The following is a 22,113-nucleotide window of genomic DNA, read 5'->3' as shown; positions in this document are numbered from 1 at the left end:
ATAACTCAATCAAGTAATTATAGTTTGAGATAATACCATATGTTTACTTAAAATACCCCTTAACGAGTAAAAAGAAAAGGTTAACGTATGAAATAGCAGTTGATAAATATATCCACAAAATATTTGTTCTTAATATAAAACTATCTCGTATACCTTTTTGCAACATGAGTTCGTCTACACTTTCGGCATCCTGTTTTGTTAATCGAACGGCCCTTGCTTCTCCTGGATAAGATTGTACCTGATCCTTTCCTGATTAAATAATTTGTTCAAAGTAAAAGAAACCTTAGGCATTGCGTATAATGCAAATTTGTAGCAACATACAATAAAAACATTTAAGGCCCATACAGGTAGCAATATCGTTTTCTCTCTTTTTTAAACACTGATCATAAGAATGGGCTTAAATTGTAACACAACCCTAAATTAAATTCCAAGAAAAAAACATTAAACGTTTTATGAACTTTTTAATTTAATAATATTTTATTGCATGAGAACACATTTCACAATGACAATATCAATACAAATTTCATCACAATATTATGACCGACATTATAAAATCAAGCGTGCAAAGTATTATGAACGGAAGACGCAGTAGCGTTTACGGTTTATGTTGGATTGGTGTAACAAATGAAATTGGCATTGTAACATTGCAGACCATATTTTAGACATTGGACAAAACAATAATTTATTATTGACACCATTTTGTTATTGTTTTGACAGAACATGTATTAAATATGAAACTCGTAAAAACCTGTCGGCGAAATGGACTCTTCTTCGGTTTTGATGGACTCTTTTGTCAACCGTTTTACCTCTCGTTCTGCCCTTACTGCAGGGGCTTGTCTCTGACTCTGACCTGGGTGAAGGTAGTCGGGGTCAAAATATAATGTGTATAAGCATGTTTCGGTAGGCATTGGATACAACAGGCATGCTAAAGAATTTGGTTTTTATTTCGATATAATATTTACAATTAGTTAAGTTCTACAAATTTGAGCATAATCAAAATTAAAAAAAGACCAAATACGTAATGCATTGAAACAAAAAAAAAAAATGCACAAAACAATAGTGTACATAGAATTGAGAATAAAGCCTCGAGCTTAAACAATTTGAAATCACGTTTGACCCCGAGTTGCAATTATTTATGTTTTATGTAAACGGTTAACTATAGAGCCATTTGGATCTAAGTTATATATAGAATATATATTTCATGTCATTTACCAGCTATAAATAGTTCTATGGCATCTTTTAGAACCATTCCATATTTGTTTGCATCATTCTTGGATAGAGTTAAATCGATGTTATTGTCAAGCTCAGTGTAAAAGGTCGACATTATAATGTCTGGAACATCAGCAACAGGTGCGTCTGGAAAACAACAATGCCCTTGAATAGTAAAAGAAAATAACCATGAAATAATGTGTGTTTAATCTGGTAGTAAAATGTTACAAAGTAATGGATCGATCTACCTATATATCTGAATATTAATCAAATAGACGCATTTTTATTCCTCGGGCTTTCGGACTAAAGCATTGATAAGAGGAAATGCACGAATTGACCAGGAAAAGACCTGGGATAACTATCGTGGCATACTTTGAATAGCAAATAATTGTAAGTAACATTAATAATTGACTTCCTATAACAGTAGGTCATAAATTTACTTGATTTGGTAATATTTCATTGGATGATTTGAAGTACAGGTTATTTTTCTGTCGTTCTTGATAACCACGGTGTTTAAACAAAGTACTTAACTACAATAACTCTTATGTGATGCTGCTTAAGTGTATGTTCAATAACACAGTAATCATAAGTTGTTTATGTATAGATATTAAACGATGACATTCTGACTATTACTACTTCTACTACTGCTACTCCTATTACTACCACTACTACTACTACTACTACTACTACTACTACTACTACTACTACTGCTGCTGCTGCTGCTGCTGCTGCTGCTGCTGCTGCTGCTGCTGCTGCTGCTGTTACTGCTTTAACTACTCATACTATTGCAACTGCTACTGCTACTGCTTCTACTACTGCTGCTGCTGCTGCTGCTACTACTACTGCTATTACTACTGTTTGTTTAGAATTTTAAAATTGCATCCAATTGGGGTTTTGGTATCACCTGAATGCACTGAGCTTTGTGTAGCACTGTTTGGTAACGTTTTGTCACCTTGGTCGCTTTCACGTGTCGTTTTCTTTAATAAGGGGTAAACATTCTTCACGCACTCCACTGAAAATTAAATAAGAATAAATAGCTTTTAGATTTTTTTGTATTTTTTTAAAGAGGTAATGCGAAAAAAAGTTTATTTAATGACTGCTTTCTTTTGGGTCTGTAAGTACCATAACTCACTTTACAGCATTCCAAAATTAAACAAATTGCATGTTTTACTACTCTTCCTTGAAATGCAATATTCAGAAGCTTGTTTTGTTTCTAAACACGTATTTTTTTATCTTAGCACGGTCAAGGACATATGCAACATGGTTTATATATCCGTGGCATGGTTGATTATAGAATACGCGTTGGAATCGTAAACGCGTTTTACGTGTGTTTTTGAAGCATTGTAAGAACTGCTCATCCTCCATGACCAACTCTACTTGTAAGTCTTCGATTCCAAAGCAGCATCTTAAAGCATTTTGAAGTGGAAGTGCAATTTTTGTTAGCTTTCCATTCACCAAATCGTCCAAAAAATCCATGTAGGATAAAAAGTCGTAAAAACGGGTGAAGATACACACACATCCATACTCGGCGTCTATCAGTTCAGCTGGAATAGAATAAGATACTTTATTTCTTAACATTTCATATCCCATATACCACTTTTGTAGTGAAACAAATATTTCTGGTTACCTTGTTCTTGAAGACGCTTAACTAGCTTCCCCACAACATCTTTAAGCGCTTCACATGTATCATCCGGCAGTGTGCTGCATTTCTTTCCTAATTCTTCTCCAAAAATTCGAACCAAGATTTGCGATATTTTTTTTTTCGTCATCGGTACTACATTCTTTTATCAGTAGTTTAAAGCTGGCTATATCTGCAAACATTACGGAAAACGTGTAAATTTATCTGGAATGCATTCTTTTATCTGTAGTTTAAAGCTGACTGGATAAGCATACATAACATAACACGTGTTATTCTGGTGCTGATTGACCAGGGAAAGTTGTACTTAAAACGGCAATCGTTATTAATACTTCATCCACATGACATAAAATACTGCTCAATATTTAACTTTAACTGTTAGTTCATTTATCGTATAAGTCTCCGCCTCTCAAAAGAGATATTTGGTAAACTAAAGGTCAATTGAAGCACCTATTGGTTTCTACCAAACCAACCCAAAATTTTATTTATATCATTAATCATTTGCATTGTATTAAACTTGAACATACTTATGAAAATTAGTGAAGGTAGAGACATAATACATATATGGCGTCTATACAGCATACGGATTTTGCGATTCGCATTATTAACACACACACATATATATATATATATATATATATATATATATATATATATATATATATATTTCGAAGAAATGTCGAATCACTGTATTTTTTGCTTTCGTGTCCTCGGCGGCGTCGTCAGCTTCGTTATACACTTGAAAATTCTCTGTTTTAACTGAACTACCAAAGAAAATTAATGTTGCTTGAACCAATAAACATGTGTACAACAATATCCATGACCCTGGCCGTAATGTGCATATATGTATATCAAAATATAGTATACCTGGAGGTTTAAGCTTCAACTGCGACTCTTTTGGCAATGTGCTGATAATTCTCTTCATATCTTGAAGTTCCTCGAAAAGAATATCATGTTTCTCATCGATGTTCTCTGAAAAGTTTAAATACTAATATGTTCAATTTAGATTCCATTACACAAAAGACAATACACAGGGGATATTTTTATGGCACCAACAGTCGGAATTATCCGACTGATGATCGGGTCTCACGTAACGTTATTTGAAAGGTCATTTTAATATTATATCTATGTATACTAGTTGTCAGTAATCGCTGATTGCTGACAGTACATCTCTACCCGATTTATATGATGTTGTTTTTAAAAAGAACAACGTTAAAATAAAACAATTCCAGCAACTGGTTAGGCAGATAGACGAAATGAATTGCTGGGATCTTATTTTAACCGTGGATATGATAGCAAAAGACTTGTCTTTTGATTATTATTATTAACGTTAAATGTAGTGCATTTACACGTTATAGCTAAGCTTTCCGTCCTTTTAAAATTAATCGAGATATGCGTTATCTTTAAAACCGTTATTTCCAGCCGTTCGGTTTTCGTTTACAGTTTCAGTGTATGACTTCAATTTATTCCAATTACTTAACTTTATCATTTAGAAAAAAATATTTAGCTAATATTTGTTGTTTTTTTATTTTTAATATTTTCTGCTGTCTATTTCGTTTTTCATGATAAGACATTTTAAACCGTAGACTGTGTGGATTTTTTTTCGTTTCATACAATAACTACAAATATCAAATATTTGAAAAGTTTTCTTTGCATTAGGTACTCTGAATTGTTTTTCTCGTTTGCATAAATAGTTGGGATCCCTAATGATAAAAGTACTTGGGGTTCACCTATTAATGTTATTTATATTTATTTTTATCCTTAAGTTTTCACAAATCAATGCATTATTTGATAAGACCTACCATTTACGTTTCAACATTATTCGGTATTGTTGGGATAAGTGTGAGGTATTGCACAAAATCTTTTTAACATTTTCCTGACCGTTCCAGTGCGGTACCTAATAATCTTTGATAAACAGTTCAAATGTTATATAATATATATGTAGTGTGTTGTTTGTAGAGCTTTGAACTGGTTTTTTCATATTTCTGATTGCTTGTTTTTCCATTCAGTGTAATTGGTATTCACCCGCTGCAATGAAATCAATACTGAACTTGTTTCTGTATTGTGTTTCATATACTGGATGAGTATCAGAATCAGAACAGTATGGAACACCCGGTATAAAAGCCTTTTACCGATCGCGATTTAGTATTTCAAATGCGGCTATCATTCAAAGTTTTTCATGTTAACATGGCACACGTGGTAATGACTTTATGCTTGACACATTTGCAGCATACTGGTACAGTATGTATATTTTTACTTCAATTGTCATATTTTACTGACAAAAAAGGACAAGCTGGAAATAGAATAGATTATTAATTTACTTAAACAGAACATGAAGCAATAATTCTAAAATGATACGTAAAAAATAAAGAAAGAATTGAAACTGTTCCATCTGTTTTGTTTTTTATTATAATAGTATTTTATCTGTTATTAATTGTAAACAATAGCTATGTTATCTACAAAATAAATAACTCTTTTACCGTTAATACCGTTCACGTCGTCAGCATTAGAGAAATAACTTTTGTGAAAAAATTGACACAATTCAATAGCTTGTTTGGTAACGGGTCGTTCTGCTTCTTGCACTTGCTCGTTTATGACTGCCTTTAAATTTTGATCATTTTTATAATTCAACGTGTTTGTGATGAAGCTCTTGTAGACATGTGCATACTTTGTATAATCGGCATTGCTAATAAATGGCTTAGCCAAATGATGAATGTCGTTTCGCGTAGTACGAACAGCATTAACATCGTTTTCCTGGGTTGTTTGCATCAAAAAGCAGTTACGTAAAACATTACAGAACAATGATAGATCCCATGCTTCTAGATTTGGTGGCTGATTCCCTTGGGGGAAAAGCAAATGTTGAGCAGACTTTCCAATGCGTCGAAAAGATTTCCTGTGATTAAATAATAACTGGTCAATCGTTGTTGCTTGCTTAGTTGTTTCGTTTTCAAGCAAAGCTTTCAGCATATTTTGAACAGGTTTCTCAAGCTGTATCAGTTTTGCGTGATTCTGCTCCCCTTCTTCTCCACTACACGCCATTTTGAATTACAAAACTGCAATAAAAACAATATAATTAGCAAAGTTTAAGCAATTAAAATCTGGAAAATCAAAACCGATTTTGTTAGAATGTTAAGGACATCGACAGCTTGCGAATCCTTCAATATCTGTCCGAAGCCTTCTTAACAAATAATAATATTACGATGAGAAGCAAGCCCAGCAGCCCTAATGTTAACCATGAAAGGCTCACTGAGACGCACAAGGCCACATAACAACCAACATTACACTACAAAAGTAATCAATATGGTGTTCATGTCCATCAGGTCAACTATATGGTGCGTTAAAATAAAATAAGGAATGAATCAAAGGATTGATGTCATTATCGGGGTGATGACATCAAGTAATCTAAAACTTAATATATTTTACCAATAGTTCATTATTTCATTCAAAACTTGTTAAAAAATACTTCATTTCACAAAACCTTCATTATTATTTTTCATATTTACTTTTCATCCATTTTGTAAATAGAACGACCCGACCCATACCGAAAGCACTTTATCGAATGAGGTAACAATAACTTGGGAAATTCAATCACTTCAAAAACGTAAAATTGAAACACTAATGACAAATATACATTTAACATGTCATAAATTAACATGTTGATTTAAGTTTTTCGGGGCCAACAAACAATAACAAGATACATAATTATCCGAAAATATTGCGTTCATCGGAAAATATTTGCAATCACCGTCAGGCAGTTCATTAAAGGAATGAAATGTGATTTGTAATTATCAAAATACTGACCGTATGCATGGATCTATCAAAGTGCGATGATACTGGGGAGAATATCAGTTTCCTTGAGGGATTTGTGCGTACCCCGTCAGTTTTTAACAGGTTTGGCTACAGTTGCCTATTTAATTATCTTATACTCATTTTAAAAGCATGACAAGGCTTTAAACCGGTAGGGGACACTTGGTGCCACTGCGCGGCGCACTTGTTTTTATTGTATTATTCGAACATACTTTATACATCAGTATACATCATTTCTATGATTAAATTATTGTTACAAAGTTAACGAAAAGCTAAGGAACTACGCTTGGTATCTTAAAGACCGATCGATGTCTAAAAAAAGCAAAACTAAATCAATCTTCACACAATTAATGATCATGAATGTAAATAAATGGCACGACACCTCCCTAACCAAGATGTGATGAAATTTACATTATGACGAACATTCGGCAGGAAATTATATTGCATAATTTACCTTTCATTAAATACACAATAAAATCAAGGCTGAAAACTACGAAATTCGCCAGAGAGAGCACATCTGCTCGCATTTATTGATCTTAAAACGAACTAAATTAACAGCATTCATATATAAGATATGGGAATATCAACTCGTGGTTTATTGTTCAATTGGTACGGGTTTTACACAACAAACCAATGTTTAATGAGACTTTAAAAGGAGACTTAACGATGTGCGATAACTTACTTGTATGTATTAGTAGCGAAAGTCTTAACCAGAGGTTTAACAATCGAATATGATTACCAATTATATGATTATCAATTGAATTAGATGACATTGAAATGAAGTATAGAAAAACAATCTGCAGCAAGCAACTAGTGTTTTTATTTAAAGGCCTAGTTTAAGCCTTCTATAAGTGACCCTACAACACCCCCCTCCCCTCCCAAAATAACATCAACAAAAAACACACACACACAAACACACACAATAAAATCGTATATAGTACACAACGTTTGTGTATTGATCTAAATTTTTAATGCCTTATGTTGTCTTCAGATCTCCGATTTGAGTGTTATGCTGTGCAGTTCTTAAGGTATTATTATATAATCGGACAATTTGTATTGTCTTTTTGTTGTTGTTGCGTTTTTCAAATAATAATAATAATTATTATTATTATTAATAATAATAATAATTTTCATTTTTAGCTGAAAGAAACAGATTACGTTTGACCGCATTCTTGTCTACAATCACATGCCGATCTTTTTTAATCAATATCTTCAGCTCCATCACTTTAAAAACTGTTGTCAGGTTAAGAGCTCATTTACCGCAAACATTTATAATTACAGATAGTTATATTGATGCGGTAACTGTTTTCTTTGTTTTATAACACTATGTGTATTCCGTTTTATTCCCTTTTATACGCTATCCGTGTAACTCGGTTTAGGTTTCTGCTACGGAGCTTGTCTGTGTATTGTCCTCTATATAAGTCATGAACAAAAGGTCCGCCTTTGCTACACCCGAACAGTAGTTCTAAGTCTATTAGAAATGAACATATAAAGACAATCAGGTTTCGACCGATTACATGCTTCCTTACCCTCTCATCATTTAACACCCTTCATCTTTCCGCAGGGTAAACCTAGTCCCCTTTTCGAGTTATTAATTATATATAACCTCCTACAACATATTGCGCCATCAGAAGGGTGTGGTGTCATAAAGGGGACTTTTCCAAGCAGGTGATTCCCTACAGGCGGGGATGAGACAAAATGACCATATGCATAGAAACGGACTAACCATATTGAGGGGAGGGGGCATTTCGCATGAAGACCGACCATGCAATAACAAAATCTGACATTGCGTACATTTCATTTGAACCCATTTATTCAACCCATTTTCATGTGGTATGTGTTAATAGCTTACAACGAGAAGTGATACAATCCCGCATAACACACGAATCACTTTTTGAAGTAAATATTTTGAATTATTTTTATTTACAATTGTGCTCTTTGAACAAAAATTCTTTAATTACGACCGGCAAATGCCAATTAATATAGAGCATGGAAGGATATTTCTTTGGTAAATCATACCATAAATATCGTAATGGCCATTGTTTTGACCTTGCTTTTCTGGTGAGATCGTTTTCCCATCAATACATGTCATAAAAGTATTCAACTTTGATTGGAAACAATAAAAAAAAACTATCTCGTTAATACTTTGACAATGCTAGCCTGGACCTTTTCTGAATCCCTTTATACAGAGCTTTATACAAAGATTTACCCTTGGTCTGATAAGCCAAATTTAACCTTTGGTCAATGTTTGGATCATGCATGCCTGTGCTATCTTTAAGCGCATTTATTTACAGAATAACGAATTGAGATGTTCCTGATACGCCGAAAATACCTTACTAGTCAATGTCTGAATCGTGCAAGACTTTGACATCTTACATAGTGGCCTGACATGCATGCAATAGCGTATGTGTCAGTGTTTAGGACATGCTCACCTTTGGTGTACTTAAGCATGTTATAACAGAGCATAGGATGATTTACTATTAGTATGAAACGCCGACAAAGACCTTCTAATCAGTGTTTGGACCATGCAAAAGTTGTACTATACTAATACTCATTAATTAATGAGTTGAAATTGTTTTACCTCATTTACATTGGTAAAGATTTAATTTCAGAACGGGAAACATAATTAAAAAACACACTTTTTAAACATCATGCAATCAAGTCAATGGAAGATCTATCTTTCGATTAAGAACAACAAACCTTATGTTCCAAATAATTAAGTTATATATTCTGGATTTAACTATGCAATCAGTTTTAAATAGCATATAACGTCTCCAACCCCGATGGTTGGTTATGCCCCGGGACCCGTAGACTATTTCAAGATAAACTTTAACATCAAATTAAGTCGAACTAAGGAGTTTTTCACAGAAGTATTGACGTTCCGGGAGACAATTAATAAATCAAACCTCTCATTTACATAGTCCTTTATGTGATCATACATCGCTCCAACCTCTCCCCCGAGATGAAAGGTTCATTAAGATCGTTTGGTGGCCTTACGCCATCATCCGTTCGCCTTCAACAATTTGTTTGTTTAAACTCTTTTAAAAATAAAACCATTCCGGACTATTAATTCTCGATGACAATTTGTCAGAAATGTCTTGCCTCAGTAGCATCTCGAACGAATTTGGTGCTGGTTCTTTAAGATAAAACAGTCTATGCCCCACTAAGTCATATTACAGAATACCTTGTAAACGATCATATTTATATATCCGGATTTGGTGAATCCTTATAAAGGTTTGTCTTTGGGATATTTCAAATTTGCTGGGACATGTTTGTTATAAAAGTATGGAGGCCTTATGTTAAAGTAATATGTCATGCAAATTGGTCGAAATGTTCATCTCCATCATATCAAGGTAACATTTGAGTATTGGTCCTGTCAAATCAAAATCTAGATCACTACTTGTCGTTTTCGAAAATGACATATATTCCACCAACTCTGAATCTAGATCAAAATCTTTTTCTTAAAAGGAAGGTAAATACCCCGGTTAAAAGTTAGGTTAATATGTCAATTGTGTCAAAACTTGTCGTAAAAATGTTTATGAAACTTGAGTAGAAGAACGTTAATTGAGATACTACATAGGTCTATTGTGAATATGGGTCCTTTAGAGTGAAAGACAAAAATAACTCTTAATATCAGATATATTAGCCGGCATTGCAATATTGTTGTGCATGATTATTTAGGTATTCCTAAGATGATTTAAGCAATTAATGTTTGACCAACTTTCTTATTTCAAAGCTACTTCAATGAACAGAAATAACACTTTAGCCTGGTGGATGTGAAAAAAATATGCTTTTTGAATGGTACAATTCCCAAACGTGAAAGATCCATTAACTACGCAAACTACTGCAGTTTGTAACCCGGAGACTGCTTTGAACACGGGCTTACAAAAAGGGGCTTAGAGGGAATGTCATAATATCCACGGAAAGTGCATTACCGAATCTAGCATATGTATCCAGTTGACAAAGTCGTACTAGAAGTACGAATCCTTATGCCGCCGACGCAAGATTTTTCTTCTTTATTTGACACTTTAAGCTTTCTTAAGAAACACTTATCGCCTTCGCCGTTGGCATCGTTCGTTTGCAAACAACTCGGCCATTTATTCTAGCGGTGTTTATTGTTAGAAAAATTTAATTATAACTAAACAAAAATATAGCTTATATAACACATCTTATGCCTCATTTACCTTTTTAAAAACACAACAAAATTATATTTAGTAGATGGTGGTATATGCAGTTGATTTTTAATATGACACTAGTTTTCAAGAGACATATATTTACCAAGGTAGACTAATTTAATTTTCAAGTTGATTCAAATTGTGCTTTTATCAAACATTCGGTTATATCTTATATTTGATGAAGGTGAATATGATGATTAAGACATAGAACTGATGTTTTATTATAATGTTTCTTAAAATCAGTTAACTAACGAATTTAAAAACATACATAAAAACACATTTTTATAACGTTTTTAAAGTAAATAAAACTAGTACTTCGAAATCTGATAAATACATAGTGGGAAGTAATGATTATAACTTTCAATTAAAATGACATATACTCTTCTTACACAAAACGACTTATGAATTTAATTCCACAAATACTAGTTTGTGGACTAAACGTAGTCGAATAATAAATTGCCGGTTAAGGCATCCTTTATATCTTAACACAATATGATTTCAAATGATCTTAAGAAATAATAACACAATGAAAACTGCAGGTAGAGATATAGATGCTACAATAAAAATCACAGTCAGTTTACCTAACTCATTATAAGCTTACTTCAGGCAGATAACCTTGACGATAAACCACTCGAAACTAACGTTATTGAATCTTCACAGTTTCTTTCAAACAAGAGTTTGCCATACACATGGTCAAAACACTGCAGAACATCATTGCTAACAAAAGTTTTGAGTTTAAGTCATGCTTTCAAATTTAAGTAGCTGCGGCTTTGACCACTTTGATCCTAACTGAATTTTTTGAGCGAAAACCTATGGTCTAAAGCACACTACCGTACCGCCGCAAAAAGACATAATAAGTCTAATTACCCGGTTTCCGCCCGTTGATCTCCCTTTCACAGTTTTAACTATGAGATAATTTGGCTTTTTAACAAAAGACTGTTAATTATTTGTTCCATTGAATTCAGGGTGAACGTATAATTGTACCCTATTTTTATGTTTTAAAAGTGTCGGTTTTCTGAATAATAGCTGGTTTAAATGGATTTTGATATTGCAAATAGTGTATCTGTCAAATATCACCTTGAGAAATGATAAAATTACACTTTGAGTAGGGCTGTCAGTTTAAAGATATTATAAAATGTTTTCAACTGACAGTTATTGTATGATCGAAGTTTAAAATCACAACGAAGCATGCCAAGTGACTTTTGACATGATTCATCACAAAAGTGTCAGTACAATATACACGCATGGAAACTATAAAGCATACCAATACTAAATTTTAAGTAAGAAAATAGGACACGATGATGCTGTATCGATTAAAACAATTTTGACGCATACGTGTCATCCATATTCAGTTCACATTATCTAAACAATATCAATTCTGTTTCCATTGGTTGATTGTTTTTGTATCAACCAGATGCACTGTGTTATCATTTGTTAGCATTTAATTTCATTAGACTAGACAACAGACAAACAGCTATTTGAAGGGTGCAAAATCCAAATAAGTCAGATATTGAGCAAAGAAATATGTCGTGATTAGAAGTTTAAATATTGCTGTTACGTTGATTCAGATCAATAAAGTATTGAATATGAACATGACATGTGATAAAGGAAGAAAGCTAATTATACTAACAATTACTTGTAAAGTCGTATTATTGTGTTATTTAGTGTAACTCATGCCTGATCCGGATTGATAATGTGATCTGGGTAAATAGGTTTTAATTGGACAAACAATTTTTAGACTCAAATGTTGTTACTGTCGATGTGATTGAATAAGCTGTCAATACTTGTGTAATCTGTGTCATCCGGATGTGAGTGCCGCTGACCGTATTTTCTGTATTGTTTACTCTACTGCGCATTAAAAGTTGTGAAGAGATGTATAACTTAGGTAAGGGTAACGATAATATGCCATCGCGTTTGGGGTAATACTACAAATGGATCGTGTGTCTCTGCTTCTGCATTTGTAGTAAAATCATCACAAAGCAAGCTAGCCAACTTCGGTACGAAATTAGGCTACGATTCCAAGTGTTCTATACACAAGGTTAACAAAAGGTTCACTGCATATTCTGACTGCTTGCAGTGTAGTGCGAATAGATTCATAAGTGTTTGAAACACCCAACATTTGATGAATTACCTTCAAAGTCAAATGATTAACGAACATAATTGGCAATAAATGACAACACCTCACTGATATAACCGAGAGTTGTTGAAGTAAACACCCAATTATGGAACATTGGGCCGTTGATATTAAATAATTCACCTTTTATTAGATTAAAAAACATAACCATCCAATTAACAAATTTCATAGAGCAGTAAATACGTACTATTACACCAGCTGACAGCCATTGATCTTAAATAGTTTATCATATTTAAAACAATCGTATCTTTGATATAAGGAACTCAAGCTCATTTTAATTAAAGTCGGGTTGAAGATCATCAAATAGAATAACTTCTTTTTATTTTGATTGGTGTAAACAGTATTAATTCATATGATGCATATAACAAGTATACACGAAAAAGGATTGGAGAGATAGCTTAGAGCTAATATTAAGACTTCTCTTTTATAAAGTTTATAAAGGGTGGTGAGCTCGTACAATTTTGGTATCATTTGAAAGGTATTTTGTTTCTTATAACTAATATTTAAAACCAGTTATCGTCCATACATTATACAGAACGTAATAAGGTATTATATATGCTCTTTAGTTAAATCTTAACAGGATGTAAATTGACCTATTTTTGCAATCTTTGAAGGCCTAAAAGACTTTTTTGTTGTTGAATAGTCTGTATTTCATTCTTAATATTAACTTTTTCAGCACCCCAAACCGGTTTTAAACGATACCAAAATAAAGGGGTCACTAAAATCCAAACTGAAATTGGAACAACACAATTTTAATTTTCTACCAATTAAAAAATCTGAATCATTACCTGCTCAAAAGAACGTGTATTGTCTTGTTTTAATTTCGATAATTATCCTCCGTTTAAGACGAATGTTTGAAGAAATTCCTCTTTCATGATTGAATGACATCACTTTAAATGGCATCCGATCAAATGCAATTGCACTGATATATCCATCATGGAAAGTTTGTTTTCAATCTAATTAAAGTATTGTAAAACTGAATTATTAAAATAATACAAATAAAAACCGGTTTCTAAATGTAAACAGAAACTATATTCCCTCCTTTACATAACAGCTGATTTAAAAGAAGCCTAATTCCGTAGGCAGTCGTTGAGTTAAATTGTCGATGGCAATGTATGGCGGTACCGAGCAGGTTTAATACTCGTACAATGTTTTATTTTGTAGTTGCCGTTAGAAATCTGGAATCCCAAACATTAAAGGGTTGCTTTTAAATACCATGTTTAACTTGTGTGGCCTTCCACTGTTCAAACGTCGTATGAATAACCAAAACATAAAACGTTTCAAATAAATAACTTTTGTTTAGATTTAGGTTCAATATTTAGCAAGCATAATCCTCTGCGACATGTGTAGGTGTAATAAGGAGTTGAGCAAATTGTACGAAAGACAATTTTATTAGATTTCGTATCAATAAGCACATGACAATGCAATTTTCAGGAAACAGAGCGGGTAGTTGTGATTTGTTAGTTGGTTTTAATATAGATTACAATAATATACCTTTGTTAACCCAAATATAAAGAGACATATATTTTTAAACATGGTATGATAACTTAACATCTCAGCCCAAAAATGGAATATTATTGACGATTTAAACAAGAATTTTTATTTGAAGTATATTTAACGTGTTGTAAAAATGACAACCATCGTAAAGATTTATCAAGACTAAGACTATCATCTCATGTACTTGAATTAGAGAATGGTCGATCATTATATTAATATTAGTATGTAATAGGAAATGTAAACTCCGTTCACAAAATACTGTTGAGTCTGAATATCATTTTCTACTATGCTTTACAGTCTATTAAGAAATTAGAAACAAAAATTGTATTAAATATAATCGGCAGAATATGGATGGATTTAAATATTTCATGTCAGTAAAGACGGATTTATTTTTTCAAAACTTAGCTTAGTATGTATATAGTGCTATTCAATTGAGAACAGAAAAAGCTAGAAGTTTAACTGCTTCTATTGGACGCAATAATTGAGTTTTTTTTAAATATATATGTTTTTATCATACATAATTGCTTTATCATTATACTTATTGTCTGCCCATAGAAGATAGTTTGTAAATGGCCAAATGCAAACATGCCGATTCGCCAATAAACTCTGAGTTGCTGACAGACATTTCCGAAAAATGCAACTGCTATTTGATTCAAGGTATAATGCAATCTTTATTCGTAAATTTGGTGTCATTTGAAATGTATAACTTCTTATTATCCCGAACCTTTTCTCAAAGGAAGTTTGCTTTACTCCAAAAACAGACTATTCCACAAAACTGTACTGTATCAAACATAAACTTTTGAAACGCTTTAATTTGTGGCCTTTCACACCAACGTTTGCACTGTGGAAGGCCCTTAAAGTATATCTAGAGTTCAGTTTGTCATATTTTGTACAAATGTATTGCTAGCACAAATGTTATTAAGAAGTAGTAGTCTCGGACACAAAATAAACTACACAAAACATACGATAAAGATTATCTTAACCGTACTTTTATGAACTTCTGAATGTGCTATGTATCATAATAATATAAATATAACGCAGAATGTCAAGATTCAAAAGACACTTATCCGTATAAATAGTCTCGCAGGAGAAGGTTAGCCCAGTGATTTGCTTTCATTGATTAAACCTCAATTTGCGGTTAATGTAATATTAACTTAAAAGGAATGAATGGCCTCGTTCATAGCATGTATTAAAGATAAGGTATTTAGTGGTATCATATAACTTCTCTGTGATAAAGCCAAGTTATATCGAATTGTTTATTTATTGACTTTAAAACCTACAAAATCCTTAATAATTACAGATAAACTACATCCGAGTACAAGGTAAAATACCTTTTGAATTAGATATTAGCTACCTAACCTCAAAAATAAGAATTTGTATAATAAAACATTAAAATTTATTTCCAAAGTGATTTTTATTCGGTCAGAGTCTTAAATTGGCGTCACATTTACGTTTTGTTATTACATTTGTTGCATTGAACTTCAATCAGTGTTTCTAATAAATTAACACATACTTTTTTACTTTTAATCTTGACCGATCAATTTCACCACTGCAATGCTTAATTTTGTGTAATATTTGAGTATTATATTGTTATTCATTAATGTCAGTAAAGGGTTTTTTATTTTTTTTTAAATTAGCTAAGTTTATATATCGTGCTATGAAATTAAGACAAGAAAAGCTAGAAGTTTATCTGCTTCTATTGGGTATATTTTCGTATATATAATATGATATTGCTTTTGTAAATATATATGTAATGTCATCACATAATTGATTTATAAATCATTATACTTTTTTGTCTAGGCCATAGGTATATAGTTTCTAAATGGCCAAAGGCAAACATGCCGATTCGCCAATAAACTCTTAAATTCTTTATTCATTCTGTTATATTGAATTAAACATATATGTACTTAATTATCACTATCTCAAATATCATGCATTCACGTATTCGCTTTATTTCCGATCAATATCAATGCTTTTATTTAAAATACCTTATTCAAAATGTCATGGTTGAACAAAATCCTGTCGACCTCCTTATGTATCGCATTTATTAACGATTTACAAACCTTGTGATCTCTAATCAATTTCTCTGCAGAAGTAATATTTACTCGATGCGTCTTTGACTTAAACCTAGATCTGAGATATTTTTAGTTTAACCTTAAAAGTATTTTAGTCGACCACTAGTACATAACCACGAGAATATGGTGCGCCCAAACCGAAAAAAAAACATAAATAAGAAGATATGCGACAATCAGGTTTAAAAGCAAAACGAATTCTATTATGCAATCTTCAGTGGGGCCTGTAGCAAATGTCTTTAGGTACAATCAATACTGTATAATTGTATAGCTTGCAAGTTGCACACCGAAGGTTTACAGAGTACGTAAGCTTTGACTGAATATCAAGTTACCTATCAGATTCTCCTATTTAATTCTACAGGTAGTCGGTGGGTTCCTTCACATGATATGTTTCTATAAATATTTTTCGGATTTCCGTAATCTGTCTATTTTTATACGAAATTGAAAATGAGTGCGTGTGGGGTGGTAAAAAATGGATGCAAACTGTATCATTCTTCTCATTTTATTCGGGATTACATTGCAAAACCGCTTTAAAACAAAGTCAAAACCTGAATAATTATTAAATCGAATTATCAAAGCAGGATTCGGTATAACAAGAACTTCACTCTTACATATATACTATAATAATGAATCTAAACACAATATATTCAACTTAGTTATTATTACCAGATCGTTCACATAGTTCCACAGTTCATGTTAAATCAGATGGATCAGAATAATCATCAAGTTTCGACAATGTTGATGAATATCGGTCAAACAACCCGATGTTTAAGATGCACTCTTACTCCTAAATAAGCAGTACCACAATAAATTAATTTACCGTAACTAATGAAGAAATATCGAAAACAACGGTTCTTATGAACAAATGATTTAAGACAAATGTTTCAGCTACACTGGTTGTTATGCCCCCTCCCCTCTTCGAAAAAGAGGAGTATATTGCTGTATATGTCGGTCGGTCGGTTGGTGGGTCCGTCGGTACACCGAAACTTGTCCGAGTGAGAACTCAACAATTCCAGGACGTATGGTCACAAAACCTGTTTGATTGATTTAAGGGGTCATTGGGTTAAAAGTAAAGGTCATAGTGACCTTAAATGGTTGAAGGATTTTAAACCTTGTCCGAGAGATAAATCACAATGCCTAGACGTATGGTCATCAAACTTTACATGGAGGCTGAGCTTTACCAGTAGATGACCCCTATTGATTTAGGGGTCAAAGGTCAAGGTCACAGTGACTTTGAATGATAAAAGGTTGTCCGATTGATAATTTGACAATGCCTACACCCATGGTCCTATATCTTGACTTGGAGATTGGGTCTGACCAGTAGATGAACCCTTTTGATCTTTGGGTCAACGGTCTAACGGTCAAGGTCACATTGACCTTGAATGATAAAAAGTTGTCCGAGTGATAACACGATAATGCCTGCACCCTCAAAATTGAATTGGAGGTTGGGTCTGTCCATTAGATAGACCCTATTTATTTGGGGGGTCAAAGGTAAAGGCTACAGTGACCTTGAAGGCAAACTGGACAATTCCTGGACCTATGGTCATCAAACTTGACATGAAGGTCGAGCCTGACCAGTTGATGACCCCTATTGATTTTGGGTTTCATCGGGTCAAAGGTCAATGTTACAGTGACCTTAAACACGAAAAGTTAACATAGCTTCTCCCAGTGATATCTCAACAAAGCCTGCGCCTATGATAATTAAACTTAACATGAAAGCTGGGACTGATCAGAAGATGACAATTATTGATTTCAGGTGTCATTGGGTCAAAGGTCAATGTCACAGTGACCTTGAATGCAAAAATGCTGTTTGAGTGATAACTTAACAATGCCTGCACCCATGGCCCACAAACTTGACTAGGGGGTTTGGCGTGACCTGTAGATGACCCCATTTGATTTTAGTTGTCATCTGATCAAAGGTTAAGGTCACAGTGACCTTGAACACAAAAAGCTTGTATGTGTGATAACTTGACAATGCCTGCACCAATAGCCCTCGAACTTGACTTGGGGGTCCATGCATATTTCATTAAATTGTTCAAATAATCCTGACGACATGGCGCTCGGGGGTGGGGGGGTCATACTGTTTGACAAACATATCTTGTTTTAAAAAGTTTGAGCATAATACAATAAAACAGTTAACAATGTTATGTTAATAACATGCCATACCAATAAGGCAATTTGAGTGTCATTATTTGTGTCTGTTAATGCAAACTTATTGTATTTAATAAACTAGTACATGCTGCATTTGAAAATGATTGGTGACAGCAAATGAACTAAATCTTCTTGCGTGTTCGACCAGACAGGTTTTACTGTGTTTATATCATCAATTTGAATATGCCGGTAATGACCACTCAACATCCTTTCGCAGCATCTGTAAACTGTACGATAAAAATATTTCCCTCAATCAAGTTCCAAATGTCGCTTCAAAACTGTTAACTTTGTGTATACCGGTGGCTCTAATTTGATTAAGCAATTAAAAAGGAAACGATTGCTTCCACAAATCCTTTGCTTAAATCAAGCGTCAAAGATTTTTAAGAAGTGTTTTATTTTGTATATTACCAAATAAACATAAATATGTGTTAAGCATTTATTTCACTCAACTCAACATATTCTGTATATATAATATTGAATAAAGGGACACAGGGCACATACCTATATATAAAAACAGATAACATAGTCGGAACATTAGTTTTTATCAGTATATGGATTATTTACAGCTTCTGAAGTCACTTCAACTTTTAAGTGTGTGTATCTGGGTGGTTTGGGGAGGGGTATGGGGCGTAATCGCTTTGCCAGCTCATGCTTGTTCCATACAAGCAGAAGGTTTTAAATGACAAAAACAAAATCTAAAGTATTCATTCCTTTATTAGTCACTACAATCTAAATTTGAACTGGTATATACAAGTCATATATAGGAAGTAGGTCACTATAACCTTCAACAAACTTTTCATTAAAATGCAATGCATAGCTAACAATATGAGAGCGGAGTTAATATCTTAAATGTTATGTTTATGTTTTAAGTAAAACACTATTCAAAATAAAGGGGAATATCAAGTCTTATTACAAATAATAACAACGCATAACAGATAATAACCATCGAATTAAACGATTATGTTAATGCAATTTGTAAACATCAGAAAAACAAACTCTTGTCACTTTTTTATTAATCTATTTGAAAGAACGCGTAAAATGATTTAAATATATAACAATTTGCATGACTCAATAGAGAATAATGAAACGTTGGTTTCCCTTCTATTGACCTAGATATACTGATTTAAATTGTTCGTCTGATATTTAAGCGTGGTATTAAATTCTAATATACATACATTTGCTTTCTATAACATATACTTACATTAGCATGAATCCATAATGTATGTACTTTTATTCTTATAACACGTGTATTTAGCTTTCTTGCTGGTTTTTGAAGCTTCTACATATGCAGACACAACTATAGATGGCTTAGCGAAAGACGTTTGAAAATCCATTAAACTAGAAGCTACATACGTCATGTTCAAAGCCCTCAAATGCATGTTATTGCATAGCCTATTGTATGAACGCAATCACAACCAAAGAGAAGCTATATTGACAGGATACGTTAATGATGATCTAGACAAATATATTGATTATCATCTTCCAATACATCTAAATCGCTCGTATCAGGAAGATGGTTTCGACGTTTTTTGTACTTTTTTATTTTGCATGAATGCACAAATTTCTGTGAAGCTCGTTTATTATTGATAACTTTGTTCACGTTCGATAGCTTCAATTATAGCGCTTAGAATCATGCTTCATTCGGAACTACTCGGCAATTTTTATCGAAAACAATCTCGGATGTATTTGGACGGTTTACAAACTCAAAAAGTTGTACGTTTAAGTCCGCTGCAAGTAGATCGTGTAGTAAATTTATTAAGCAGTTAAACTTTATGACTTAACTCTTGGGAATCTTAATTATGTTTGCAATAGTACACTTTACTGACAATCAAACTAAACTTAGATCAATAAATACAACTCTAAAACACTACATTTAATTAATGATATAATTCAAAAGTTAACGAACTACTTCAACTGATCTACCTGCAAACATCCGAGGTTGTTTTCGATAAGTATGGCCGAGGTGTTCCGAATGATCATGCATATACCCACACCAAGAACGGCTAAACCTGAAAATAAACAGTGTGCGAAAGGGAAAGCTTATCTCCCTTGCCTTTTCATTCATTACCAATTTCATGATTATAGTCATGACAAATTAATCAACTATAAAATGACTATTATTTAAATTATTTACTTGAAATTAAATTGTTATCACAAATCTCATTACATCTAAGTATTTTAAATAGCTTTCAAACTTTCAATAGCAACAACATTTTCTAAGTGAATTTCGTTCATCTTGTTAGTTGAAACATTACCTTCTTCCACGTCGTGTTTGCTTGCATTATCTGCGTTAAACAGATACAATTTTATCCTGACCACATCTGAGATCATTTATGTAAGTTTAGTTTTGAAGTCCCTTATCCTGTCTTTGTTGGTTAAATTACAGAGTTTGTAGATTAATCGCTAGCTCCTAAAACACTTCTGCTTGCATGGAATGGCCAGTGCAAAGCAGGAACGTTTCCCATTTTTTTTTAAATGAAATTGACCTTAAGTACAAGGTTCTTTTATTTATACGTTTGTAATGGAAACAGCGTGAAAGGTTTTACTAAAAGTGACATCAGAAAAAATTTGCATATTGATGTTCATGTTTCACTATCCAGGGAATTGTAAAACAAAATCAAATAAATCGGTAAGAAAATAAAGTATTTCTTAATTATGCAATAATAGAATTGAATTGCGACGACCAAATGAAATGACTATTAAATTGTCCCAATTAAGTTTGGAATCAAATGGAGTCGTAATTAATCATATGTTTAAAATTACTTTAAATTAGTTTTTACACCAAGGCTTATACGTATAAACAACTCGTACGTTTACTTTACTTAAGTAGTCATATTGATCGAAGTATTTATTTTGACTTGTTTCACGGGCTGTTCTATTGCGGTCATCCCATTAATTATTGATAAAAGCTATGTTGATGCGTGTGTGGTCTGTTTGTAGTGGTGTTTGTACGTTAAGAGTATCTGATGTTGTGTCTTTTGAGTCCTTACTTCTTGTGCTATACTTGCGTTTGTAACTAGTTGATTTGTAGTTTTGATTGCATTATTTTACATACTAATATAATAGGACATCGTCATTACACATTTCATTATAAACACAATTTACCTACGGAATATCACAGAAAAAGTTTGTTTAGCGTATTAAACATATTAGAGAAATAACATACAGAGGTAAGATATAACTAACATAGTTATCAGGAACATCTAATTTGATTCGAATACCTTCCGGTAACATGGCAAACTAAGAGTGTTTTTTTTAAGAGTTAAGAGTTTTTGTGAGGGCTTTAATTTTGCGTTATTTAATAAGTTGCAATTCAAGGAATTTTATAAAATTACTCATTTGTGTTTATCAAGATGGACTATATCGGATGGTGTTTGAGAGGTTCGTCTAAATGTACTTAATTGCAATCGAACTTTAACGTTTAAAGTATCG

At 32.8% G+C, this 22,113-nt stretch overlaps 1 protein-coding gene across 3 annotated transcripts in view; it reads right to left on the bottom strand.

The window, feature by feature from the left end:
- LOC128240804 (uncharacterized) overlaps positions 1-20,101 on the bottom strand; it is a 37,153-nt gene extending 17,052 nt beyond the window's left edge. For 2 of the 3 annotated variants that reach the window (XM_052957690.1, XM_052957692.1), the window contains exons 1-9: positions 13,750-14,073; positions 5,326-5,898; positions 3,713-3,817; positions 2,837-3,020; positions 2,535-2,753; positions 2,114-2,221; positions 1,213-1,356; positions 749-850; positions 154-249 (exon numbers count right to left, since the gene is read on the bottom strand). In XM_052957690.1, the coding sequence (XP_052813650.1) occupies positions 154-249; positions 749-850; positions 1,213-1,356; positions 2,114-2,221; positions 2,535-2,753; positions 2,837-2,978 (811 nt within the window). In that variant the 5' untranslated portion in view covers positions 2,979-3,020; positions 3,713-3,817; positions 5,326-5,898; positions 13,750-14,073. Of the gene's footprint in view, positions 1-153; positions 250-748; positions 851-1,212; positions 1,357-2,113; positions 2,222-2,534; positions 2,754-2,836; positions 3,021-3,712; positions 3,818-5,325; positions 5,899-13,749; positions 14,074-19,882 lie in introns of those variants that run through there. The other variant, XM_052957691.1, reaches the window with a different exon arrangement.
- Positions 20,102-22,113: the final 2,012 nt, after the last annotated feature.

This window comes from Mya arenaria, chromosome 7, assembly GCF_026914265.1.
Source record: "Mya arenaria isolate MELC-2E11 chromosome 7, ASM2691426v1".
NCBI classification, from domain to species: Eukaryota; Metazoa; Mollusca; class Bivalvia; order Myida; family Myidae; genus Mya; species Mya arenaria.
This window is presented reverse-complemented; position numbering and strand designations above follow the sequence as displayed.